The sequence below is a fragment of the Lathamus discolor genome, chromosome 2, assembly GCF_037157495.1.
Source record: "Lathamus discolor isolate bLatDis1 chromosome 2, bLatDis1.hap1, whole genome shotgun sequence".
NCBI classification, from domain to species: Eukaryota; Metazoa; Chordata; class Aves; order Psittaciformes; family Psittacidae; genus Lathamus; species Lathamus discolor.
In genome coordinates this window covers 148,273,026-148,300,055 of record NC_088885.1, presented here as the reverse complement: position 1 = coordinate 148,300,055, position 27,030 = coordinate 148,273,026, and the positions used below count along the sequence as shown (strand labels likewise).

General features: G+C 40.1%; 1 protein-coding gene across 2 annotated transcripts; it reads right to left on the bottom strand.

Annotated features, from left to right (window-relative positions):
- Window positions 1-796: 796 nt before the first annotated feature.
- On the bottom strand, window positions 797-27,000 carry TBC1D31 (TBC1 domain family member 31). 2 transcript variants are annotated; one of them, XM_065668890.1, is made up of 22 exons: window positions 26,727-27,000; window positions 24,732-24,878; window positions 24,143-24,258; window positions 22,204-22,382; window positions 17,830-17,981; window positions 17,253-17,412; window positions 16,817-17,017; window positions 15,467-15,640; window positions 14,575-14,654; window positions 14,326-14,472; window positions 13,923-14,056; window positions 12,800-12,933; window positions 12,045-12,224; window positions 10,813-11,045; window positions 10,074-10,226; window positions 8,827-8,962; window positions 7,347-7,439; window positions 5,070-5,210; window positions 3,829-4,023; window positions 3,251-3,401; window positions 2,229-2,345; window positions 797-1,164 (listed from the first exon to the last, which is right to left on the bottom strand). In XM_065668890.1, exons 1-22 carry the CDS (start codon window positions 26,801-26,803, stop codon window positions 1,028-1,030), a joined length of 3,237 nt encoding a protein of 1,078 aa, XP_065524962.1. In that variant the 5' UTR covers window positions 26,804-27,000; the 3' UTR covers window positions 797-1,027. The 2 variants fall into 2 exon arrangements, with proteins under 2 accessions (XP_065524962.1, XP_065524963.1); XM_065668891.1 differs by lacking the exons at window positions 24,143-24,258; window positions 26,727-27,000 and having other exon boundaries at window positions 24,732-24,824.
- Between the last annotated feature and the right edge of the window lie 30 nt (window positions 27,001-27,030).

Below are 27,030 nucleotides of genomic sequence, written 5' to 3'. Positions count from 1 at the left end.
TCTGCTACTTCTACCTCCCTAAGACGATCACTGCCTGTTGTGTTCTGTTCTCTTTGGAAAGAAACAATGCCTCTTCCCCACACTCTGCTGAGGGTTCTGGCCAGATTTCTGTGAAGCATGGCTGTTACTAATGTGACTGCGTCTGGTTCCAGACACAGAGCATGCTAATGTGAGGGTAACTAACTACTGCTGCACATTTAAGTCTTTATGTGATAAAGATCTGCTGGTTCAGTGCCATTGCCTGGGTCTGGCCTCGGCATGGTGCTGCAACACCCATGGGGCACCACAAGCAGTCCTGCTGCAATACTGCTGCCCCAAGGAGCTTCAGCCAACCCCCCATGGGAAGCAGAACAAAATAAGTTCCAGGTCCTGTTCTTACACAGCCAAGTCTACTCTGGTATCAGCATCGTGTGTAGCAATTATGATTCACTTTTTTACTCTGCCTCATTCTTTTTAGTGTAACACCACAAAATGTTCTACTCTTGGTTCAGAAGCATTAGCCAGTGAAAATCAGCCGAGCAGCAGTGTCTTTGTTCAGATCTCCTCTCCCCTCTTTCTCATGAAACAAACCTGCTAATACGTGTAACAACTCCAGCCATGAAGGCTCCACAGGCTCTCTGAGCCTTGTTCTGTGTTTGGCTCTCAGTGGAAAGGATATTTTTCCCCAGTTGTAAATTTCCCTGCTGCCACTTGTAGAATCCACTTAACACATCACTGAGAAAACCAACATTTTAACAGTGGTTTCTTTCTTCAAGTCATGGCATCAGGAGAAATGATACAAATACCACAGGTGTGATAACTTGATGGCAAAAAATGAGTTTATTTTATAAGTAAAAATAGCATTATAGTTACTAAGAAAATCAGAAGGTTACAAACAACACACATTTTTCTAGTCAGCATTTTTATATAAAAATATTTCTGAAGGCCTTTACTATAAAGAATCTCTGATCCTTAATTGTACTATGCATATTCAGCATTCCACTGATGAATAATTTGAATGTACAGCTGAGGTCCAAAGCAAACCATCTCAAGGTGTCCATGGTGTAGCTGGGAGTTGAGCTGCAGGATGTCTGGTTCTAGCTTGTGAGATCAGCCTTTGTCTGAGCCGCCGGACTTCTGCCATCAGTTCCCACTCTTGGTGTGCCAGATCTCCTCGTCTCCTGTCTGAATCACAAAATGGTTTGGGTTGGAAGGGACTTTCAAGATCATACAGTTCTGCCACCACTGCCATGGGCAGGGACACCCTCCACTAGGCCAGGTTGCTCCAAACCCCTTCCAACCTGTTTTTGAGCATTTTCAGGGATGGGACATCCACAGCTTCTTTGGGCAACCTGTTCTTGTGTCTCACCACCCTCACAATGAGAAGTTTCTTCCTCATATCTAATCTAAATCTACCCTCTTTCAGCTTAAGGCCGTTGCCCCTTGTCCTCACTCTTTGGGACCATGTACAAAGTTCCGCTACAGTTTTTTTGTTGGCCCCTTTAGGAATTGCAAGGCTGCTCTAAGGTACTTCAGCCTGGAGAAGAGAATGCTCCAGGGAAACAAGAAACTCACGCTTAACATTGCAAGTAAAGATTTTTCATAAGTACTGTGAACACTTACTGGAAAGCAGATATTTCTGGCATAGCAGTGCTATGTTTTATTACTACCACTGAGGTGAAACAGCCCTAAGACCTGTAAAAGCAAGTTCTTTGAAAGCTGTGCCTCTCTTTTGTTCCAAAAAGGTCCGATGCTGGGGGATTGCACTGGCCAGCCATAGATAACATGTTTCCAGTTGTATACAGAGTTTTGTACCTAAGACACATATGGCTTAAAATTGTGCTTTCACTGGCCAGAGCAGCTAGGACAGCTCAGAGGTAATGACTGCAGACTCTAACTCTTAGTAAGACTTCAATGAAAGACAGTTCTACGTCTTCTCAACATCCCCAAGTCACACACAGCTATGAAGACAAAAAAAAGCATAGGTAAAATTATCAGGTCAGAACAGGATTAAGCTGGGCTGAGGTTTAACAGGACTGATGTGACACCCTCCAGGCACTTCCTATCTGTGCTGCCCCTGGTAGCAAAGACAGTTTTTTCAGGAGTGGAATAGAACATAACAATAAACTGGTTTACTATCCACTAAACACCTACACAACTAATAATGACTCAATTGCACAATGAGCTGTTCCAGTCATGCTTCTGAAATGAAATGTGAAAGAGAGGAGTGTCCAAACTTAGGAACTTACCATGTGATAATGACTCTGATGAGGACAAATCATTCAGACAAATATTTCCAGACCTTGGCACCTGCTGGAGTTCTACCCCTCTCTCTGTACGTCCAGTCTTTAAGTCACGCAGTCTCTCTATGGGAATGGAGAGAAGGAATCTTTGTAAATTAAATTGAAAGTGTTTCAATTTCTAGTGAATTTTTCTAGCTTGAGGTAAAACAGTTTTCCTCCAGGAAGCAAAACTGAACACTCATTCACCCCAGCTAATGGCAAGTACAATTTGCTGAGAATTAGAAGTCAATGTTCCTACTCCGTGGGTCAAAGCTATGCATCACTGCATTTCATTTTCAGAAATTATGGCTCCACATGTGCTGTTTCTTCCTGTATAATTAATCTTCTGACAAAGATCATGCGGAATATGGCTACTCCTACTTCCAGTTTTAGGAGGAGACACCCATTTTAATAATTTCCAGTTGCAAATTGCTCTATAGTAAAACCATTAGGGAAGTAAGGGCAAAGTCTGAAAATGCTCACCCAAAGCAATACTAATCACTAACTATTAATCACCAATGTTGTGTGAGCCTTGTGGAGATGGGGGAATAGAATCTGCAGAACCACACAAAATGCAGCATTTGAGAAGGATGTGCTGGCCAATGCTGGAAGCATGCAAGTGTTTTTTCCCTGTGAATAAACACTTGGCAAAATCACTTCTTGTTATAGTACTGTATGTCAGCCACCACAGGACAATGTTATTTGACAGAGGATTTTTAAGGGATGTGATTTTACATTTGGTGTAAGCTGAGCTGAACCCGTGCTCCTACCAAAAATGCCATTTATATTGCTGCAACCAATAGATACCAAACTGAGATTCTTTTCCAATTCTGGCTCTTACACTGGTTTCATGAAAGAATACTGCCAAAAAGTACTTATGTAAAGAAGTTAACCCTTACTCCTAATATTGGACACCTAGTTTTTATTCAGTTGCTGAATGCTTCATGCCAACACCCACACAGGAGAGCTGCCATTATCTATATGCTCACCAAAATAGCCGTCTTCTCTTTGCAGCTCTTTGGCCACTTCTAATGCCTCATTCATTTTGCCTTCTAAAAACTGCTTTCTGTGCTCATCTGCAGCAGCAGCAGCCTTCTGCTCTTCCTCCAGTTGAGCTTTTTTCTGTATAACTTCTTCCCACTGTGCAAGAGAGAGATTAAACGTGTCTTCACACATGTGTTGCAAGGAAAACACAACAAATAAAACCACCTAGATTATTACAGATTACACTTCACCTTTCAATAAAAATAGATGTTATTAAGGTGAGTGAATGGTTCTCTTTCAAAAGTATCTCATTCAAACACCTAGAGAAAGGTAAAAAGTCTTGGGTCAGAGAAAAAAAGAAAAAAGAGAGGAACTTGGAGAACTAGCAACGTCTTTCCTAAGTTTAAAATATCCTCACCGATTTGTTCTAGTGCCTCCAGAAATTTCCAGACAAAGCAGGAAAGGAGATTGCCAACAAAAGGTATTTCTTCAATACCTTTCAGGTTTATGCACTACCACGTTACGGGCAAAAGACAGTTACATTTGTGTCACTCCCACCTAGAAAAAGAAATAATGCATGTACCTTTTCTTCTTCTGCTTCCCTCATGGCCTTGAGCAGTTCAGCCTCTTTCACCCTGTTGTCATGCAGGAGCTTGGCTATCTCTTCATAATGCTTCTCTCGGGCCTGGTCATCATGCCTTAGCTTATGCAACACCTGCAACCTCCAGTCGGTGTCGAGGAGTTTCTGCTCTGCTTGGGCTAAATTTTCTTCAGCCACCTAATAAAACATCCTTCTTACCATCAATCCACTTAGTCTGTTTCAGGTAAACAACCTTACCTACAGATAAGATGAACTGACATGTTCTCCAGTATCACTGTTAGATGCCCTTGCTGAGAGACTGTACCTGCTGTACTACTCTGCCTTTCACAACTGCAGGCTGTCTCATTTATCAGGGCTTTCTTCTGCTGCTTCGTCCTTGTTATTCTTTCCCTTACTGATGGGCTTTGTTTTATCCTGTGTTTTGTTGTTTGGGGGGTATTTTAAAAATCTTTTGGAATAAAGCATCAACTCCATGATTTTGGGAGTTTTGCTTTCTGAGCATGCATTTAATATGACTTCCAGGTGCAATTAACATAAGACTGATACCTGGATGCCAATACTTCCACCCACATCCATCTGCTTCCAAAAATTAAAGGCTGTTTACAAAAATTCAGACCCATATGCTTATTTCTAGACAAAATATAAATGCAGATGCCAAGCATATGGGCAGTGGGTTAGCTGCAACTATTTTTCCAACTGTGCAGTTACAAGTTCTGAGCTTGACAATCTGAACAATTCCTAATGTCAAGTTAAACACATTCATTACTGTGATCTAGAAGACAGCTTCTACAGCTGAATTTCCTGCCAAGTACTACCAACTGAAAGTTCCTCTGAGGCTTACTTTTGTTTTATTATGGTTGCAAATAAAACATGTTCCTTAACAGGAGGATGACTATTTTGAAAAGCACTTCTGAATCTTACTTCTATATGCCTTACTTACAGGCCTTCTAAGTTCTAAGTAAAGTCAATACTCACGGCAGGCCCAGAGAATTTCAGTATTATATATAGCTGTTTGGACACTTCATTCAGATCTTTGAAAACCTCAAAACTTTAGACATATCATCATAATCTATTAGTACAGGTATCTGGAAATGAAATGCCTTTATAAGATATTTTCATATTACCTTCAACTAGTTAATTGCAATTAAGATATCAACTAGTACTACTTGTACTAGTTAGCATACTAACTCTCCAAAATACATATTAAGACCCAATCATCTTACCATCTGAGGTTTCTGTTTGTCTTCTCTATGTATTTCCATCAATCTCTGTACAAGATGATCTTCCAGATCCACCTTTCTTCGGTGGGCATCCACCTCTTCTTTCATTTCCTTTTTAGCTGTCTCTTGATCTTTGATTAGATGCTGCCAACCACACAATTGTAAGTTACTGTTGCTAAGCTACTAACTCGTGTAATTCTGTCTCTTTAACATTTATTAAAATTTCATTAAACGAGTATTTGAATATATCCGCAAATCTCATCCCACTATATATCATAACTGTGCAAGAAAGTGATAGACCCTGCTGCTTTATCCACTTGCAGTTACACTAAACCTGAGTCACCACAGTGGTCTTGCAGGTTGATACTGACGTAATTCCATTCCCTGGATTATAGTGGAGCATAAAAGCAGAATTCCAACTTAAATGAATTGGATTCATCGTGAAAATATTGTGCACTTTTATGGCACACTTTAGCTAAAAGCTCAAAATGTTTCACAAATACAAATCATGTTTCATGGTAGGAGGCATTATAATGAACACATCAGCAGCATGAATGCAGATGATTTGCCAAAGTAGCATGAATCAGCAGTAGATCTAGAAATAGAATTTTAGCTCACACCACCTTTTCTTCTCATTCATTTGGATGTAATCTGCACAGTTTTCTGGAGAAGACACAACCCTTTCCAGGCCTGCAGGAATCTATTGAGCTGTGTCAGCAGGGTACTGAAGCAAAGTTAGCACACTCGGCCTTCTAAGCCTGAATACAGCCTCTCACTAATGGCAGAGAAACAGTTCAGGATGTGGCAGGCAATGCCTGTCTACCCAAACTCTTGTGGGCAGACATATATCCTCAGTTAGTTAAATAATTGCTACCTTTCTAGCCTAAAGAGGACGATCACTGGAAAATTAGTTCCCTTAAACAGCTGACTTTACATGTACAGGAACACAAATGAGTTCAGTCTGGTTTGCATTATGCAGCCACAGTGCAGCTGTCTGTGTATTTAATAAATAAACAGTAAAAGAAATTTAGTCCAGCATAGGTTATAAAAAGTCTACGGCCAAAAGCTTTAAAAAGCCAAATAGAAACAGACAACATGCTTCAGTATGAAGACAGGCTGAGAAAGTTGGGGCTGTTCAGCCTGGAGAAGAGAAGGCTGCGTGGAGATCTCACAGCAGCCTTCGAGTACCTGAAGGGGGTCTAAAAGGATGCTGGGGAGGGACTCTTCATTAGGGACTGTAGTGATAGGAGACAAGGGGTAACGGATTCAAACTTCAACAGGGGAAGTTTAGATTGGATATAAGGAAAAAGTTCTTCACTGTAAGGGTGGTGAGGCACTGGGATGGGTTGCCCAGGGAAGTTGTGAATGCTCCATCCCTGGTGGTGTTCAAGGCCAGGTTGGACAGAGCCTTGGGTGACATGGTTTAGTGGGAGCTGTCCCAGCCCATAGCAGGGGGGTTGGAACTGGATTATCTTAAGGTCCTTTCCAACCCTAGCTATTTTCAGAATACAGGTTAGCTATCTGGGTATCTGCCTGCATTCTATTGGATCTATACATATGTGAGAGGGGCACATGTAAATGTGATTTTGAAACACGGAACTTACTGTTTCAAACCAAAACAGACATTACTAAGGCCTTCCATTGGCACCCTTGCTTTTTAGTCATTTATAATTATTTACAATTAGTAACCCATCTTTAACTTTAAATGGTATTATTGATTAAAACCCTTTACTACTCAGTAGTTCTATTTCTGAATTATAAGTCAGTCATTTGAGAAAGGAACTGCACATTCCCCACAAACCATCCTTTCCTTTTTGCTTAATGTTGTCAATTAGACTTTTTTCATCAACTACATCAATCTGCTATACTGTTCTCTCCAGAAAATGCAGACTATCTGGATATCACAGATGAAAACGTGGGAGTTTCTCGGATGAGGAACATATTGTTCTAGACTTAATTCTTATTTACGTGTTCCTCACTTTTCTCAACCAGCTGAACATACACCTAAACCCTGCAACAACCATGTGGTACCTGTGCACAAGAGAAGAATAAAATAGGGAGGATATGTGCATTTTGTCTCAGAAAAACAGGTAACAGTGAGTTTTACCAATGCTTTTATTAGAGGGTTTCTTCTAAAAAAGGTATCTGAGAGGAAGGGGGGCGGGGGGGGAAGGCCCCCTTTCTCCTCACAAAATCTGGTTGAATGAATACAACTGAATCTGAGAAATGTAAAGGAAAAACCATAAGATATAAACACCTGTAAGGTTTCCTGATAATTACCTGCTCAAAAAGCTGTCTTTGTGATTCAAGTTCCATCCATCGTGCTTCTACATCTTGAACAGTAGCAGCTGTTTCCTGCTCTCTCATGGATGCCTTGAGGAGCAGAGAAACACATGAAAATACAGCAAAGGAGAAATTCTTCTCCCTTAAAAAACAGTATCGGGGAGAATGTCCAAAATCCCAAGCCATACCTTACTTCTAAGTTCTAGTTCACTTTCTGTCATAACATGAATAGGCCACGAGGATGATCAAGGGACTGGAGCACCTCTCGTATGAAGATAGGCTGAGAAAGTTGGGGCTGTTCAGCCTGGAGAAGAGAAGGCTGCGTGGAGACCTCATAGCAGCCTTCCAGTACCTGAAAGGGGCCTATAGAGATGCTGGGGAGGGACTCTTCGTCAGGGACTGTAGTGACAGGACAAGGGGCAATGGGTTAAAACTTCAACAGGGGAAGTTTAGATTGGAGATAAGGAGGAAATTCTTTCCTGTGAGGGTTGTGAGACACTGGAATGGGTTGCCCAGGAAGGCTGTGAGTGCTCCATCCCTGGTGGTGTTCAAGGCCAGGTTGGATGAAGCCTTGGGTGGGATGGTTTAGTGTGAGGTGTCCCAGCCCATGGCAGGGGGGTTGGAACTGGATGATCTTGAGGTCCTTTCCAACCCTAACTATTCTATGATTCTATGAATATGTAATGGAATACGTTGCATATCAAAAGCAGAGGGTAAGATGGGGAAGAGGCATAGAATAGTTTTGCATCCAGGAGGGCATGTTAGGGAAGTATCAGGCTTGATCTAGTGCTAATAGCCTGCCAGATGCAGCTCCAAATTGAATAAGGGGTCTCTGAGCCCAGAATGCTGTGGAGGACAGTACACGAGAGGGAAGTGGCCACTCTGCACCTGACAAAACCTGTGCTAAGTTGGAGCTAATGAATCCTGTTGTGCCCTCCCTGCAGAAACAAGCACACGGCTGCACTGTGCTCTGCAAAGTGTGGTGCTGAGACACAAGGAATGGCTCTGCAAAGACTCAATTTATGCCCATGAAGTTAAACTTCCATTCTCAGCATCTGCATGCCATGATGCCTGAGTTAGTAACATGGGAGCGGAGCCAGGCCTGGCTAGAGGCCTCTGCGGGGTCTCACCGTCAATGGCAGAGTTAATCTGCAACCTGGACATACAGCCCACAGGCAGCTGAGAATTCACTGGTCCTTTAAGGATCTCATTACCTTTTTCATCACTGCCAATATACAGATGAATCTGGCTTTTCCCAGGAATTTTCCCAGTTAAAGCAAGCCAGTGGAATACAGTTAAGTGCCAAATAAAGCTGTTAAATTATGTGTTTACCACTTAAAGCAGTCCATCTGATGCTAAATACACCTCTGGTCTCACAGATCACAGCACATCAACTGAAATTTTGGTTATGCATTTTTCCCTTGCTGATTTTAACGAATAAACCTTCAAGAAAATGATTGCTTGAGCAATACTCAGCTTTTCTTATGATTTCATCATTAAGCCGGTTCAGTTCTATTTGACGCTGATCTTGCTGGTATTTCAGAAAACGCCTTCTCGAAGCATCTAGAAGTTGTAGTTCCTTTACTTTCAGTTCTCGTTTCACAGCAGCTAGTCTTCAAAGCAGAAACAAACAGAAACAAGAGAACTTATATATATAAAAGGTCAGTACCACAGAGCACAAACTTGCATTGCAGATATCCATTAGTTACTATGAGCTAATCTGTAATTTAGAAAGCTTAGGACAGTTGCTTTCATTCCTGTAAGTTGTCCAGTTTCTGTTTACAAGACAAAATTAAATTCACAGACACAGATATCCTCTAATAGCAATGTACCTAATAAGCTTTACGATCTGTGCCCTACTTTTGTTCTACTTGAATAAGCACTAGTTTACTACTTCAACCATCCAGAACTAGAAACAGTTCCTTAGAATGATTACCAGTGCCCTGGCATCTCTTTCTGCACAAAATTAGTCCTAACTCTACTTGGAAAATACCAAACTCTTTCAAGGAACACAACTACAGACTCAAGCATTAGTCTGCAAGAAAGGCTCACTGCCTTTTACAACTTACTCTGTAGGTTACAGAGGTTTAAGAGAAGCACTTGTAGACGCAGCACTTACGGACACGGTTTAGTGGTAGAGTTGGTAGTGTTATGTTAATGGTTGGACCCAATGATCTTAAAAGGTCTTTTCCAACCTAAGTGATTCTGCGGTTATGTGCAGTTGATCTAAAAATCTATGGAGATGTTGAAATTTCCTTAAACCTTTGCAACTGCGAAATATACAAACTTTACTCAGCAACTGACACATAAAGCAGTGTTCTTTCTAATTCCACAAGAAACACAAGGATGTGTACAATCACTTATACTGTAAGGGACTCCTATATTTGCAATGTGAGCCTGCCCACAGTATGAGGTTTAAGTCTCAGTGTGCAAACACACAGCAATTGACTGTTTATGAGCATTCACAATCCAAAGAGACTGACAAAAGGCTGCGAGCCAAGACAAAACTATGAAGTGACTTGGCCTCTAATCTGGTGTATTCCCTCAGGCAGGGCAGTAATACAACTCAGATCACTTCATTCCCACACCAAAATCTGACCCACCAGACCACACTGTTTTCCCACATTACAATTTATACAAATTAGTGGTTATTTCTTCTTTACTCATGGCTAAAAATGTAATAACAGGGTACAGTAGCCAGGCCCCTTGTACTTCTTGTAATACCTCCGCCTCTGTTCTGCCAGCTTCTCTTCTTCTTCCAGCAGAATTTTTCGCTTCTGTTCTTCAGCTTCTTGAAGTATCTCCTGCTTTCGGTACCAGGCTTCATCTTCTGCTTTATGTTCCTGTGCTTTAACTTCTAATTCATGTGCTAATTGTCTAAATGGAAGATGACATTAATAATTCAAGCCAAGCATCAAAAACTGACTTGATTATTTAGAATTTGATGACTGTACTAGCAAGGAATTGCTGAAATGAGATGAAGGGGTATGGCATCCCCTTTATATACTGATAAAGTACATGAGAAAGAGTTACAATACTGACTGTTAGAGACAGCAGAGCATTTCAGATAACTGCAGATATTTTCTTCCTCACATTCATAACAAAAACTATTTTCTAAAGGTGCTTTGGCATCGTGGTATCCACTGATTTCAATAGCAAGGTAAAAACTCACAAAGTTGGACATTACAAGGCAAACAGTAGTTTAGGCTCTGACTTACAAGCTTCAAAGTTTGAAGACTTGTGGCCCAATATTTTCTGTGAATTAACAGTTTTTGTTTAAGACTGCCAATTTAACTTAAAAATGTGTCAAATCAAACAATTCTTAACCTTTAACAGCTATTTAAAGTCATCTTTCTGAGTATTCTTGTCTCTCTTCTCAAGTACACACGTCATAACAGAAAAAGGCAATTGTGTCCGCTTGTCCCTCCCAGTCTGATACTGTCTTCAACCTTCCCATTAATACCTCTCTCGTAAGTATTCAATTTCATCCTGTCTGATCCTTTCCCATTCCCGAGTTTGATAATCCACAATGAACTTTGGATATTTATTAAATACAGGGTACTGTCCTTTTGTAAGTGGTATGAAGTCATCAAGCATACGTTGTGGATGGATATCTAGTGGTGTAGCCTCCATAAGATGATAAGCTTCCTTAATCACAACATTAATGTCCAGGTTGTTACGATGATGAAAGAAATACTGTAAGAGACATGCTTCCATTTACATTCTACAAAAGATTAAGCAAACTCATAATATGCCTATATGGGAATAATTAGGTAAATTAGCAAGTTCTGTATTTTAAAAGTTGATTTAGAAGGGTTTATTGAGTTACCTCTACTACTTAGTAACGTATCACTGGTTAAAATGACTTGACCCAAACCTCTTCGAGTTGTAAAAATATGCTCTGGTTCTTTACCTTCTCTTCAAATGGGAGTTGCCTATGGAATCTAGAAAGCTAAGTGTGAATTCACAGTGTTCAACTCCCTGCACAGACTCTCCTACCACTGAATAAACCTTCCTCAACTTTTGGTGCTCAAACATAAAGCTTCACAGTTCCTCTTCTTGCAGGACTTCTCTTCCTGTCAATGACCTTAATTCACCTAGAAAATCTTTAACATAGCAATAATGTCTGTTCGAACTCTGTCAACGACAGACTCATAAGCACAGTTTCAAGGTGGAACCCTTTGTTTGCCTACAGAGATGTTCCAGATGAAAAACCCTCCTCCTCCCATGTAAGGCTAAACATAAGCAAATATTTTCACTTAGCTTCAGAGAATGTCAAATAATATTGTCTAATTTTGCAAATCTGGCAAAATAATGAAACAACATGAAAGAATGACAGTGCCTTGTCTCCACAGGCAGAATCCCAGCAGATCCCCAAGACAAGGCAGAATTATTTTGTTGTTGATGAACTACTGATGTTTACAAAATGGCTTTTAGTGCCATTAGAAAGCTTATGAAAGCTTTTAAATATCTTGTTGCATGAAACTGCAGGAAATTGCTCAATCTTTTACTCAATTATTGTATATTTGTCGGGTACCAGATGACGTTCAGAAACACTTTATAATACATTAATGTCCTTCTGTTGTGGTTACAGCTGAACCCGGGACACCTTCTAACCTCCATAACAACAAATTTACACATGTCTCTATAGATACACTTTCATATGACTGACTTAAATAGGAAGAAGATCTTTACCTCAAAATCTGCTGTTTGGTTACAGTGAAGCAAGGGAGCTCTGGAACATATGATATAGGCAACAACAATCATTAGCAAGTACGAAGGATGGTTGGAAAAGATATTGTCGAAGACTTTCAGCCATTCTTCTCTTGTTAGAACCTCAGAGAACAGTGTTTCTAGAAGAGGCCAAGCATAAACCTGCATTATTTGGGAAAATTTACAAAATAATCCATTAGCATACTTTTTGCCATTCCATTTAAAGAAGTAACATGATTTTTTCTTGCCTTATACCAAGAATCTATCAATTCATTACAGAAACAGGAACTAATTTAGAAAATTTGAAGATAAGTTATATCACCCACTACAAACATTCAAAATTAATACGGGTAGGTTACAAATAATGTTTTTATTTCACTGGATGTCTAAATCTTCTGTGATTTGTGAAGGTAAAATAATCCCTAATGATAAATAAGGATTACAAAATTAATTCATCACTGTCCACTTAAAAAAAATACAGTTGTAATTTGATGACGAGATTTTTAAGCAATGTGGACTCAAAAGCAAATGACTTCTAACTATGATAGCATGTATGAGATTTATGATCATGGAAAATGAAAAGCTGCAGGAAAGCAATGATATATTCTCTACACTTCTATATAATCCACTGTTATTTAATGAGAACTCCCTCAAAAATAACTATGTCAAAATAAAAGACTAGTGCACTATCATTCACTGCGGTTTATTTCATATACAAAAGTTGGTTAGAATATTACCTGCGAAGTCACACTGTATTTTATTAAATGCTGAAGTAGTTCTTTGTCATGATGTGCCAAAACATTTTCCATCATACCAAGGACATTAACTGGAGGATTGGGAAAATACTCAAACCAGTGTTGGCAAAAATTAACTGAAAGAGAATAAAAAGCCCAACACAATCCACTGTAATCCAGAGCAACAGACTCTTGACAATCTTAAAGTTTAGTTATAAAGGCTAAGAATTTAAGAGGTGGTTTTAGGCAGCAAAACTTACTTAATTTACTCCCATCTCTCCTCTTTCCTTGCATTTACTCCTAAACCGTGCCCACAGTTCACTGCTCCTCCAGCTGCACTAGCATGAGTGTTTACGTCAGTTCACTGTGAACCAGACTGAGGAACTAATCTGGCTCAAAAATAAAACTAAAAGAAGTCTGTGTGCCATGAGACGAAGTGGTTGGAGGCAGATGGGAACACTTACACTGGTATTTGTGTCTCATGAAACTACAGCCTGGATCAAGTAATTTTTAACATACTAAGAATAATTTCAGTAAACTTGGATACTTACTCACTAACAGCATGTGTTTGCAAAGTGGGTATGTATGCTTGGCAGCACATATCTTCTGTAGACTTAGCAGCAGCTGCAACAACTAATTTAAGTGCAAGGCACTTTAAAATGTTTCTTCAGAACACAGCCATAGCCAGTTTTCAGCCAAATTGTCTAATTTGGAGTTACCACATGCTTAGGACAACTAAAGACAGTAAAACCTTAACTGAGATCATTCCCTTTTGACTGGGAGCGAGTGAGAAGGTGGGTGGGTGGGACTATTTTTCCCACGTCTTAGGGATTGCAGTTATTATAATTATACTTGGTGCACTTGGTTTTGCTGATCAGACTTTACAAATACTACTAACTTTTTTGCTAGATACACTGTAAAAAGAAGCCTAATGTTTTGATTTATTTATAAGCAGGGTTTTGTTTTAAGCATACAGTTGCTACATATTAATTCCTGGCAACACCTTCAGAAGAGAGCCTGGTGACCTCTTAGGAAATACCTCATTCACTTAATCAGGAAAAGCTCTTTTGCATAGGAAAGCTTAAACATGTTGCAGCATAGTTGAGTTTTTAAAATCACTGCTTACCTACTACTGTAGCAACAACTTCAAAGCAGATCAGCTGGTTGTTCTGGAATAATTTTACAAACGGGAATGCTAGCAAAGGAATATAAGGTGTCTCAGCAAAGATAGCAGACCAGTGAGCTAGAGCTGATAAGGTCCTGTAGGCAAAAGCAAACAAAGATGGAGAAAACACTGATCCAAAACCAAACAAAAATATAATACGCATTTTAGAACCACAACATAGAAAGACTGTGTAAATGACAAGGTAGATGCAGAATTGTACGAGTTACAAAACCAAAATTGCGTAAGCACACTACTAGTTCATTCAACAATTTTCCTTACAGCTGATTCCAGCTATTGGATACATTTCAGATCACTATATGATAACAAAAATCTATATTTAAGTAAATCTAAGTATGTATTTTACCTCTGTAAAACTCTCAGAAGTTTCCTATTTTTGATGGGATACTCCTTCTGAATATTCACAAATGCACTGTGGGTACCCTTATCTATTAGGCTACTGAATGCCAAGTGGTTTTCAGGAAGTTGTAATAAGGAACGCCAAACAAACATCCTGCAATTAAAATGCACACTTAGTCAAGCAGCTTCTCTTTCATACGCCAGTAAACACAAACACTTTTGTCTTGTGCAAGCATGAACATGCACACAGAAATACCTGTACTTCGCTGGATATTCTCCAAATCCTTTCAATAAGGTCCGCAGACGTTTCTTGTTTAATCCGCCTGGCAATTCGTTCTACAACATAGGGGATCAACAATAAGTGTAAGGACTTCTATCACATAATATCTTTGTTCACGCTCTAATCCATGACAGTAGTTAAATAGTGAAGTTCCTAACACACAATCATAGAATAACACATACTGCTATCTGTTACATAACCCTTGGTATTTCAACAACAAAAAAGATAATTCGGATCATTCACCTACTACTGAACTCAAAGAACAGCTACCACTGATTTCAGTCAGAAGCACATTAGACCCACGTGACTAAGCTATACATTACTAAATAATGGATATAGCCAAACCATAAGGAATACTGACAAAAAGATCGTATTGCAATGAATGTTACAGGTAGATATATATAGATACAGATATGTGTCTGTATATATATATATACGTATATACATGAGAATACATCTACATGAGATGCAAGATAAAGAGAAGATGGCATAGCGATGACAGATGGGAAATAAATGTAACAGAAATGCATCTTCTAAATAATTAATAAAAAATGTAATGACTTCTAGGCAGACATTTTAGAGGTGCCAGTTCACTAGCACTGCAGCAGATCTGATCTAGCGAATGTCCATATATGTCACAAGCTGCTTGAACAACTTCAGAGGTAGCACAAGCTGACTCTATAACACAGGAGTATGGGCTAAACAGAGAATGAAAGGTACTAAAACTCCCTTGATTCCCTCTCTGCTCAAACATTCAAGCAAATAAGAGCCTGAACTTGCTCTTTAAAGTAAGAAACTACATACTTTTTTTGCAATGAATTTTAAATACTGCAGACTGGAGAACAAAATATCCACAGCTTCTTCCTACCTCTTTATTTTCAAGCGATGCATTCACTTGCAGTCTCATCAGTCTGGTTTGAATTTTGCTTCCTTTGGATTTACAAGGCTTCTTTGACCTCCCTGAAGTCACTCTCATGGTCAATTTATTTGCCTCTGATGTGCACTTGGACCTATCTTCTACTTTGAACACAGGTGGTGGAGGCTAATATTGAGTGAAAATACCTCTGTTAAAATATCTTTGTTAAAATCACTGTAATTTGATGTTCATTCTATGTTATGTCATATTTTTCAGCTTGGTGGCCATAACAAGAGACATTTATACCATAAATAAATATATATGGTCTCTATACTCCTAAATAAATATGCCAGAGAATAAAACTGCTGTATTAAACTAGAAAGACCGTCAAGAGTTTTTACAGAGCTTCCAAACCAACCCAAACATCATGTTATTTACCTGCTTAGCAAACAAAGAAATATAATTTAAGTGTAGTACAAATGTGTTTCATATTCTCTTCAGGTTATTTACTTTTAGCTTGTTTCTCAAGATCACTAAAATAGTTTGCATTTCTATAGCACCAGTTAAAAAGAATACAAAAGCCCTTTACAAACTTTAATTAGTCTCTAGTGTCAGCAAGGCATTAATTCAGTGTTGGAGATTGGGAAAGCAAGTAAGTGGATATCCCAGTTCATGTCAAACCGGCAGTAGAAGTGTAAATGGAATGCCTGTGTGACATCTTTACACATCCTTCCTCCGCTCCAACTCCGTCATTATCCAAAGCTGGTTACTGTTTACTTCAAAGGCATGGTGATTAAAGATACATGGAATTCTGGATTTAGAAACCTGACTCCCATTAATAAATTACTTTAATAAAATAAGAACTGGTATTTAGAACATTTGTTACTTAGGAAGGATTAGGGGTATGATTGTGTCATAATGATGGATGCTGGTGTCCAATAACATAGTAAGAACAACAAAATCATAGTGACAAAAGCACCATTCATGCCTGTGGTTTAAAAGAGCATCAGTTGCAAAACACCTCCTATAGGAAACGGAACAGGAGCAGCATAATTATGCTGTTTCTATCTCTCACAGAACTTCTTTATAAAGTGGTCCATACAAATTGCTGTAGAAAGAAATACCATCTCACCCTCCACCCAACACCAGAAACGCAGTGATATACATACTTTAAAACATTTTATTACCTGACAGGCTGGAGTACGTATTAAGGAAATTCTACAAACCACTTTTTCTTTATATGTAGTGTTAAATATGGCACTCCAACACATCTGCAAACTACTCCTGATATAAAAGTTATATAGACAAGTATCAACTTTAATGGGATTTACTGCTGTTTTAAGAAATAAAAAAACACTTTACCTTACTTCCTTCTTGAGTCAAAGCTCTGACACTGTATAAATTCAGGCTACCATTTTCCATTACTGCTGCAATATACCGCCCATTTGAGCTAATCGCTGCTGTACTAATTCCCTCTTCATTACTCCCAATGTCAAAAAGAAGTTTGCATGTTTCTATATTGACAAATCTCATAATATTATCTTGACTTAACACTCCAAGGACCTATAAGTTAAAAGGATTCATCAATTAATATTGTCAATGTAAAATAAAGAGGATTCTAATTCAGCAAAGACATTCTACTAAGTTAAAAGAGCAACTGAGCAAACATTTAGCACAGGAAGTTTCTTTTGGCATGGTATGGGCCCCATACTCTCAGCATCCCCCAAAACTCCTCAAAGTATATGCATTCAGTCAGCTAGCCAAATATCCCAGTGTTAAGCTTTGTACATAAACTGACCTGGTTGGAGCCCCCACCAAAACTGTCAGGGAGGAATTCCAGATGACGGACAGCTCGTACTTTTGGAGGCATCTGGACTATTCTTGTCAACTGCTTTGATTCTAAACACCATAAGTGAAGCTGATTTGATTTTCCACCAGCTACAAAAATCCGGCCATCTCTGGACCATGATGAGATAAAGTTTACATTAAAACACTATAATTCAAGTTCATATTAGCCAAAAAGAGATTGTACATTTTCTTCTATGCTCTCAAATCACTTTTGCATTTGCCATTATTGCTGTCCTACTCCCCTGAAAGAACAAAATAGCTCCTAAATAATAAAATTTGCTTTTGCAAAGGATAAACTTTATTTTAGTGGTCACTAAAAATCAGCTCACTTTATTTTGACTGCCATGGGACTGTAATAAAAGCTGCTATTGATCCTTGCTGAAAATATCCGTCACAGCAGAATTCAAAAGCTTATCACAGTATATAGCTCAATATTTCCACAAAACATTACAAAAAAGGAAAGAAAACTTGTTTTGAAACTACAATTTTTGTAGTCTGCGTTTAGAACATTTAAAATAGCAATTTACCTGGTAACTGCAAAGGCTTTATAAAGTAATGGAGAACCTTCTACAGGAGTTGGCAAACGGTATTTACACTGAAGAGTATCGAATTCCCATGCAAAAACAGAATTATCTTTGAAACAGCTGAGGATGGTGTTACTCAGTGGAAGAAAAAAAACCTAGAAGAATAGATAAAATTAAAAAAAATGGAACATATTGTCAAGGAAATACCCTTTAAATTGGACCAAAGTGCACAGCAAAATAAAACAGTGAAGAACCATGACAGTCTGGGTATAACTGTAACTGCAATGCAGCTGCGCTGGAAGGCTTAGATCCCCCGTCACAGCCTAGACAGACCTACTCTCCCTCACACTGGTTAAGACTTGCACCCTCTGCTAATCCAGTTTAACTCAGAAAAATGGAGCATATCTTTATCTGTATTTTTTTTTATGTTTGTTAAACTGTCTCATGGAGGTTTCAGATGAGTGCCAGAGAGGGCATAATATAAATGGTGGGAACGTGAACCCAGAAGGAGGAGCGGATGGGAAATGTGAACCAGAACAGCTCACTGAGTAACTGCTTGTTGCATCCTCTACAAACTAGCTTCAGCATTCAGATAGTGCCAGCAGTCCACAAATGCACTCTATGAAGTATTCATCCTTAGATTTTAACTTCTTAGTTTTACATACAACTATTAAAAGTAAAAAACGCTGTAGAAAGTTTAACAATGTATCTCCAACTACGAAATGCAGATTTGACTGTGAGGATGAATGAAGACAAAACCAAAAAGCTTGTAAATATATATTCCTTAAATTAGTCTGAACATGTTTATGTGTAATCTGTTCCAATAAGGAAAAAAAGGATTATTTACATTTTTGGCTGTCAGCAGATACATTCTTGTTTAATGATAAGTTAATGGTTTAGATGAGAGGTTCTATTTTAGCAGCAGCACATGCAGCTTCAGCAAATTCCTTGCGCCTATAATTCCAAAGACTAAATTGGAAATATCTTCTGCTATGTGAACATTAAGGGACTACCTTAAGTATGTACTGGCTGAGATTAACAGTCAGTGCTATGAAGTTCAGAATTTTGGTCTGAATGGTCTCTTGGGCCTTGAAAATCTGTAAATCTGGATATGTGGGATGGGATTCATCTCACTGAATGTTAGTGACTGAAAGTTGGATATTCAGTCCAAATTAGTCACTTGACAGTGAGCAAAAGTTATCTGTGGGGAAAGAGTTACCTCATCTACCAGAGTCATTTATCTTCAGAGCTGCCGCAGGGACCCTGAGGAAGTCTAGACAATGAACTGAGAGCAGATGCCTATCATGCAGATAGCCGAAGTTTAAATTGTGATAAACTGGAGTACTGAACAGTTCCTCATTTTCTGCTTTGCCCTACAAAAATACCACAGGATGGTTGCAAGCAGCTGTTGAATAAGCAGTGATGCTTTGGAATTGGTCATTGTAAATGTCTTCTTAGCTCTCTGATCTCAATTTTTTTTTCCAACTGCTATTCTTGCAGCATGCAGCTCAGTTTCTGTCTTTTTAAGTTAGCTTTGCCCCATGCCAACTTAACAGAAGGTGTATGTTGGAGTGCAGCTGGGTTTAAGTGAAGAGGCACCAAAAAGTATACTGTAGAGATTGATGTGACACTACTATGACAGCTCAGATAGCAAGCAAGAATCCAACTTTGGGCAGTGAGTGTCAGGACTGTGGTTTAATAATAAATGTGATCTTCAATAAAGTATTTATCTGTATGTCTTAAATTGTGGCATGGGAGTAAATACCATTATTTCTCTCTGTGCTGCTCTTATGAGACCTCACTTGGAGTATTGTGTACAGTTCTGGTGTTCTCAAAAAGGACATGGAACTGCTGGAACAAGTCCAGAGGAGGGCCACGAGGATGATCAGGGGACTGGAGCACCTCCCATATGAGCACAGGCTGAGAAAGTGGGGGCTGTTCAGCCTGGAGAAGAGAAGGCTGCATGGAGACCTCATAGCAGCCTTCCAGTACCTGAAGGGGGTCTAAAAGGATGCTGGGGAGGGACTCTTCATTAGGGACTGTAGTGATAGGACAGCGGGTAACGGAGTTAAAACTTAAACAGGGGAAGTTTAGATTGAATATAAGGAAGAAGTTCTTCACTGTAAGGGTGGTGAGGCACTGGAATGGGTTGCCCAGGGAAGTTGTGAATGTTCCATCCCTGGTGGTGTTCAGGGCCAGGCTGGACAAAGCCTTGGATGACATGGTTTAGTGTGAGGTGTCCCTGCCCATGGCAGGGGGTTGGAACTAGATGATCTTAAGGTCCTTTCCAACCCTAACTATTCTATGATTCTATTCTAAAGACAGGAAAATGAAACCTGCATAAACTGGATTATTTGCATAATCAGAAATGGTAGAGCAAAACAAAAAGTGCAGGGTCTTGATTCCTAAACAGTGATTTATCCATTCAACCACAGTCACTACTGTTTGGATTTAAAGGTTGTTTCCATACTGTAACATCCTGATCCTACCAAACTCCAAGAGCTACTTATCAATAAGTCCCTACACGAAGACAGACACTGAGCATTAGAAAAATCCTGTCCACTAAAAAAAAAATGGAGCCATCCTTGGAGGGAAGACATAATTATTTTAGCAATGTGCACTGCTCAACACTTTAAATAAAACAAACAAATAAAAATTGATTCATGTTCTTCCACACTAATTGTTAGGTGACTATTTGAAGCTGACAAAATTTCTGCCTGACCTAGAACACGGTGAAGACACTTAAACGAATAGTCTTGCTCTCTGCAAAATCAGCATGGCTGCTTAGTGACCAGCAGGGTGAGAACTCTGGTTTGAAGTGGTGTTTGTAAGACTATTCACTGCAGAGCAGCACAGGTGTAAGCAAAGCTGAGGCGCTGCGTCAGTATTTTCTGTAGTACTTATGCCAAAGTTTGACATGTGGTGGCGCAGGTAGACCTGTTTGAAGCAGCGTTAACATGACCTACTTAAACCACCCCCTGACACAAACATGTCACCTTTCTCAGCTGCTGTGTTGTTCCAGTATAAGTGTGATGCAAAGAAACCACAAGGCTGAAAAGCAGCAATTTCTTTTTGCTGAGTTACTTTTCAGCTTTGTTTGTTCCCACATCCAGTGCTTAGCATGCACAGAAAGAAGAGCAGCTTTGGAACAAGCAGCTGAATGAGGTACGTGGTGGTGACTGTCTGAAGTCACTATTATGACACTAAAACTGTTGTTTTGTGTGTTTTTTTTAACAACACCCTTAAATCCCAGTATCATTTAGGTTGGAATCACTCTCTGGAGGTCCTCTAAGCCCACCACCGGTCAAAGCAGAGTCAATCGAAAAGACATCTCCAACTTCCAGATTAAACTGGGTTAGTCAAGGTCATCCTACAGGGATCTACTTGGCTGGGGAGCAGCTCTGCGGAAAGGGACAGACAGCTCTGTGGAGAGGGACAGACAGCTCTGTGGAGAGGACATCTGTGGGGTCCTGGTGGACACAAGCTCTGTATGAATGAACAGCGTGCAACTGTAGCCAAGAAAGCCAACATGATGCTGAGGAACATCAACAAAAGCATCACCAGCAGAGATAAAGACGTAAGTTTCCCACTCAGCGCTTGCAGGCCACACCTGGAATACTGTGCTTAGTTTGGTCCCTGCTATACAAAAAAAGATGTGGACAAGCTGGAGAGGGTCCACAGAAGGGCCACAAAGGTGATCAAAGGACTGGGAGCTGAGAAGCCTGCCCTACGAGAAAAGGCTAAGAACTGGGTTTATTCAGCCTTGAGAAAAGAAAGTTCAGGGGAAACCTTATCCCCATGTTCCAGTATTTAAAGGGTGGCTACAAAGAAGATGAAGGCCCCCTTTTTACAAGGAGTCACATGGAAAAGACAAGGGGTGATGGGCACAAGTTACTTCTGGGGAGATTTCAACTGGAAACGAGGGAAAATTTTCACAACAAGAACAATCAGCCACTGGAATAACCTCCCCTGGGAAGTGACGGATTCCCCAACACTGGACACTTTTAAGATTCAGCTAGGAAGAGTGCTGGGACATCTAGTCTATGCTGTGCTTTACCTAGAAAGGCTGGACCAGAAAATCCTTGAGGTCCCTTCCAACCTGGTATTCTATGATTCTACGATATCCAGCCAAGTTTTGAGCATCTCTAAAGACAGAGGTTCCTTAAAATTTCCCAGCAGATCTCTGCAACTATTGAGTCATGATTCCAGTTATCTGGGTGACATGACAGGATGACAGTTAAGGAAATATACCCAAAAAAACATAGAAAAGATTCAGCTGTATTTTAAAGAATATTTTCAAGTACTGTGATTTTAAAATGCAGTGTCACTCTTGCGGAGGTATGTTTGCTCACCCTTTAGCAAATGCTCTTTACGCACCTTCTGTATGCCCACAGACTGACGAACATTCAGCTTTCTTTTTCTTTGAAAGGTGTCCAGGTCCCACATCTGTGCTGTATCAGTGGATGTAGTGATGGCATACCTGCCTGAGCCATGGACGGAGATGGAAGTCACTGAAGAATCATGTCCTCTCATCCAACTAACCAGCTCCTTGGTTTCTGCAGGAGTTGATGAAAAAAAAAATCAAAAGATTAGAAAAAGTCATTCAAAGTGAATCAAATTTACTCTTTATTGACAACAATCTGCTGTGAAAGAGACTTTTAAGCATACCTCATATATGAGCGTTTACCATCACAGACAAGAAACAAACATATCAGTCTTCATATAGCTATTACACCTCAGAGAAACATAACCATCTCCTCATCTCCAAGTAACAATTTTCATAAATTATTCTCAGTTTCACACAGGAAGCCAGCTTCATAGAATCACAGAATGCTTTGGGTTGGAAGGGACTTTAAAGATCATTCAGTTCCAACCCTCTACCATAGGCAGGGACAGCTTCCACTAGACCAGGTTGCTCCAAGACCCTTCCAACCTGGCCTTGAACACCGCCAGGGATGGGACAGCCACAGCTTCTCTGGGCAACCTGTGTCAATGCCTCACCACCCTCACAGTAAAGAATTTCTTCCTAATACCTAATCTAAATCTGTTCTCTTTCATCTTAATGCCATTCCCCTTTGTCCTGTCAACACCTGCCCTTGTAAAAAGTCTCTCTCCAGATTTCTTGTAGGCCCCCTTTAGGTACTGGAAGCTGCTCTAAGGTCTTCCTGGAACCTTCTTTTCTCCAGGCTGACCAAGCCCAACTCTCCTGCACAGACTTGTTTAATTTAAGCTAAGAATCAGTCTTAAAATGTCATGAATGCTGTGATCAGGTAAGATTATCAAATTACCCACAATAAGCTCTATAAGTTGAAACTCAATGTTCTAGTTAAAATTCTCCACTTGTTTTTACTTGTGAACAATATGTATGAATGATTACACAACCACTTACAGGTACAAGGAAGAAAGGTGTAATGACAATGGGCTATGACTACAGAAAGGCACAGTCAGAAAGCAACACCTCAATAATTCTTTTAGAGTCTGAAACATTTTTATGCTGTATATTGCATACTAAGGAAATGGTTCTTCTGACTACATTGTCTCCCATTTGTGACTGCATGACCACTAATCTTCCCTCACAATCAAACTGTATTTGTGGCAATTACACTATTTACACTGGGTAGTTTGTCTGACAGCCCATAGGGTGGTTCCAGCTGACCTGCTGCTGTGCTTACAGAGAACTTAATGCTTGAAAATATCCACCCAGGAGGCAATGACATGGGATTAGAGAATATGGCTTCTACAGAAGGGGGTAAAACCCACCAAGTAAGTATTATGTAATACAACCCTAAGGATAATTCGCCCATTTAACTTCTAATCAAGACAGAGACACGCAGCTGGCCTGTAAAGTTCATTTTAAATATCTACAGTATCTAAAGAATACAGATCTACTTGCATATTGATAGCTCTTTTAGTGTATGCTGCCTCTTCGTTCAAATATTTTACTATAAATATAATTAATAACTGGTTCAGTTGCAAACTAACATAATTCCAACTGATTTAGGGTTGATTTTACATGTATGTTTGCTCATTCTAAGCAAACATGCACAGAATGACTTTAAAAAACGTAACATACATAATTGTGTCTTGTGGTAGACTTCAGTTAACCAGATGCCTGTGTGACTCAAAAAACTTTGACAATGCAAAGGGTTCATTTACCCTCAGGACTATAACCCACATGGGCTCAAACTTCTCTGGTTTTGGCATAAAATGCACAGTAAGCTTTCCACCAAAAATCTTCCAAAAATTTGACATAAACACTAAAATTATACATGTTTTTCTAGCCATCCAGATCATAAGCCTTCAAATATCTCCTTACCTGTATCAAAGCACTTAACAGAATAATCTGCCAAAGCCACCAGGAATTCTGTCTTTCTGCGAAGATTAAATGCCAACGCAGTGCAAGCCTGCATTGTTCTCTGAACAAGGCTGAACCTATTTCAAAATACACATTCTCATTGCGTAAGGAAACTCTGGTTCGTAATGTCAAGTGAAGTAATAAGTTAATCAGTTTCAATACATTTAGCTTTGAAAAAAATAAAAGGGAGCAAATAAATCATCTCTCATTATAATAGATCTAAAAATCAATGCTAATATTTTAAAACAGTATAAAATTGAAAAGACTGATAAATGTATTTGTGCAAATGGCAACAACACTAGGTCTAGATAATTACTTCATGGCTCATAAGTACCATCCAAAGAATAACTTCTTGTGGTAAAGTTATATGAAATTGTTGTCTGTTCAGCTTAAAGTTAGAAATTTCTGATCTTTTGGAGCAGCTATCTCCATATTCATGGAAAACTGAGGGGTAAACCCAGGCCTGTAGCATGCTACCAAAGCAAGTTCCATGCCCCTGAATGTTACAGATGTCAAGACAATTCACATGTCTTGATAGAAATGTTCTTACCTGTTTCCATTCAAGTCAAAAACATACATATTCCCTTGGTAGTCTCCAGCAAGCAGAGAATCTCCAGCACTGTCAAAAGCCACGTTCAGAAAACGTACTGTCTTTGAATGGTATCCTTTGACACTATGAATTATGTTTACTAGGACTCTGTGAAGAAAGCAAGCAAAACAACCATGGTTAGAATTGGTTTATTAGTGTGTTTCTCCAAACCTAGGATTCCTAGTTATGGGTTTACAATTCTAATTATTCAGAGTGTTCTGTGAAAAAAACTTCCTTGAAAAAACACATATTTTTAACATAAAAAATATACTAAACAAAGGAAGTCATTCACTGTATTGGACAGTAGTTAGGAAACATGTAAAGCAGACAGGGGAAATCCACCATTCACTATTCTTTTATGTGGTGTCTGGTTAGTAACAGTAGCATATATGCTGATGTATCTTCTACCAGTCTAGAGGCAGGCCCAATCAGCACTCTGGAACCTGGAACAACAAGGAACCTGGCTCTCCATTATCACTGTAAAAAAATACACTAGAAAACTCGGAAGCTATAAATTACTGTAAGAAACCAGTTGGATTAGATGTGGGGAAATCAGTTTTAAGACCACTTTTTCCCGAGTCATCAAAAGCATGAAAAAGGGGTTTTTATCATTACTCATCTGATGTAATGTAATCTGAGCTGCTGGTTTTTCTCATTCTATCCTTGTAGCATGCTGTCAGCATAAAATGGAGCCTGGTGCAAGAACCAAAGCCCACATGCAGACTAAGTTGTAAGAAGTTTTTTTCAAGGAAACAGGACATTAGGATTTGGGAAATCTGCTACTCCTGGATTTTTTTGCTAACACTGGGCAAACCAATTATTTTCTATCAGCACTTAGATATTTAGTTATACTCTGAATTTACATCCGAAACTGTACAGGACATCTGCAGGCTGATTAAAGACTGCAGGGGTTTTGCCAAATACTGTGACCACGACTATATAAGATGTTAACAGCTGTCTGAGACATCAGTTTCTAAGAGAGCAGAACACACAACCCAGCACTTGCATGCAATTGTTGGTGTATACCACAAACTGTGAGTGAGTATGAGAAAAAGGGCCATGCAGCCATGGAAAACTAATAGTACCTCATTCTGTTAAGCCCATTCTTATCTGCAATAAAAGGGAAGGGCCATAAAACTGAAATTAGATTTTAAACTACTCTAGACTATAATTAAAGTTTAGTGATGTTAGGGTCTTTAATATAATAAAAATCCACAAGTGAAGCATGACTTCTGAGTTTAAAAGTACCCTGAAATGCAAGTATTTATCAGTGTAACTACAGCATCTCACAGGACTTTCTCAACATCACTCTCTGCCTTTCAAAAGTTCTTTGACACAACTAACCCAGGAGAATAAAGTTAGGAGTTCACAGAGCTGCATCCAGATTCCCCAGTTCAAACAACATACAAGTACCCCAGAGCAACGTTCACACTGCTGCTCTTCAGCTTGGGCCAGATAGCATTTTCATCTCCTGTCTAAATCACAGAATGGTTTGGGTTGGATGGGGAATCCTCCGGTTTCAACCCCCTGCCATGGGCAGGGACACCTTTCAATAGCCCAGGTTGCTCCAAGCCCCGTTCAACCCGGCCTTGAACGCTGCCAGGGATGGGACAGCCACAGCTTCTCTGGGCACCCTGTGCCTCACCACCCTCACAGTGATTAAAGTCTGGGAATCCATCCATGGCATTTTGTCCAGTACAATTAAAAACAAAAGAAAAAATAATTGGGATGACTGCCCACGTTGTGAGCATCTCTGACTGCAGCCTCCTTGGGGACCTGCTCCGCCTTCAACGGGAAGAGCCTGCAGAAAAGCTCAGGTGGGCTCCGCACAGCCTTGCCCGCTCCGTTCCCTGCCCTCGGCCTTTCTTCTGCAGCGCAGCACCGAGGAGGGCCATGGCTGCCGGCAGCGCTGTGTGAGATTGGCCCGGCCCCGCCGCCGCCCTCCTATGCCGTTACCCCCGCGGTGCCTCCGGGCTGGGCCTGCGGTGCCAAATGGAGCCGTCCTGGCGGCCGCCCAGGTCGCAGCTCTCCATGCTCGGCCCTGCGCTGCCGCTCCCGCGCTCGCCGCCTTCCCTCACAGCTCCTCCACCGGCCGCCCCGCGGGGCGCGCCGCACGCATGGTACAGCCCACTCCCGCTTCCTCAATAGGGAGCGGCAGGAAAGAAGCGGTTATTTCCCCCCCCAGATATCAGCCTGCCGGGGAGTGGCACTGGCGGCATCGTCACCCGGCAACGAGGCTTCCCCTCCTCCTGGAGGCGGG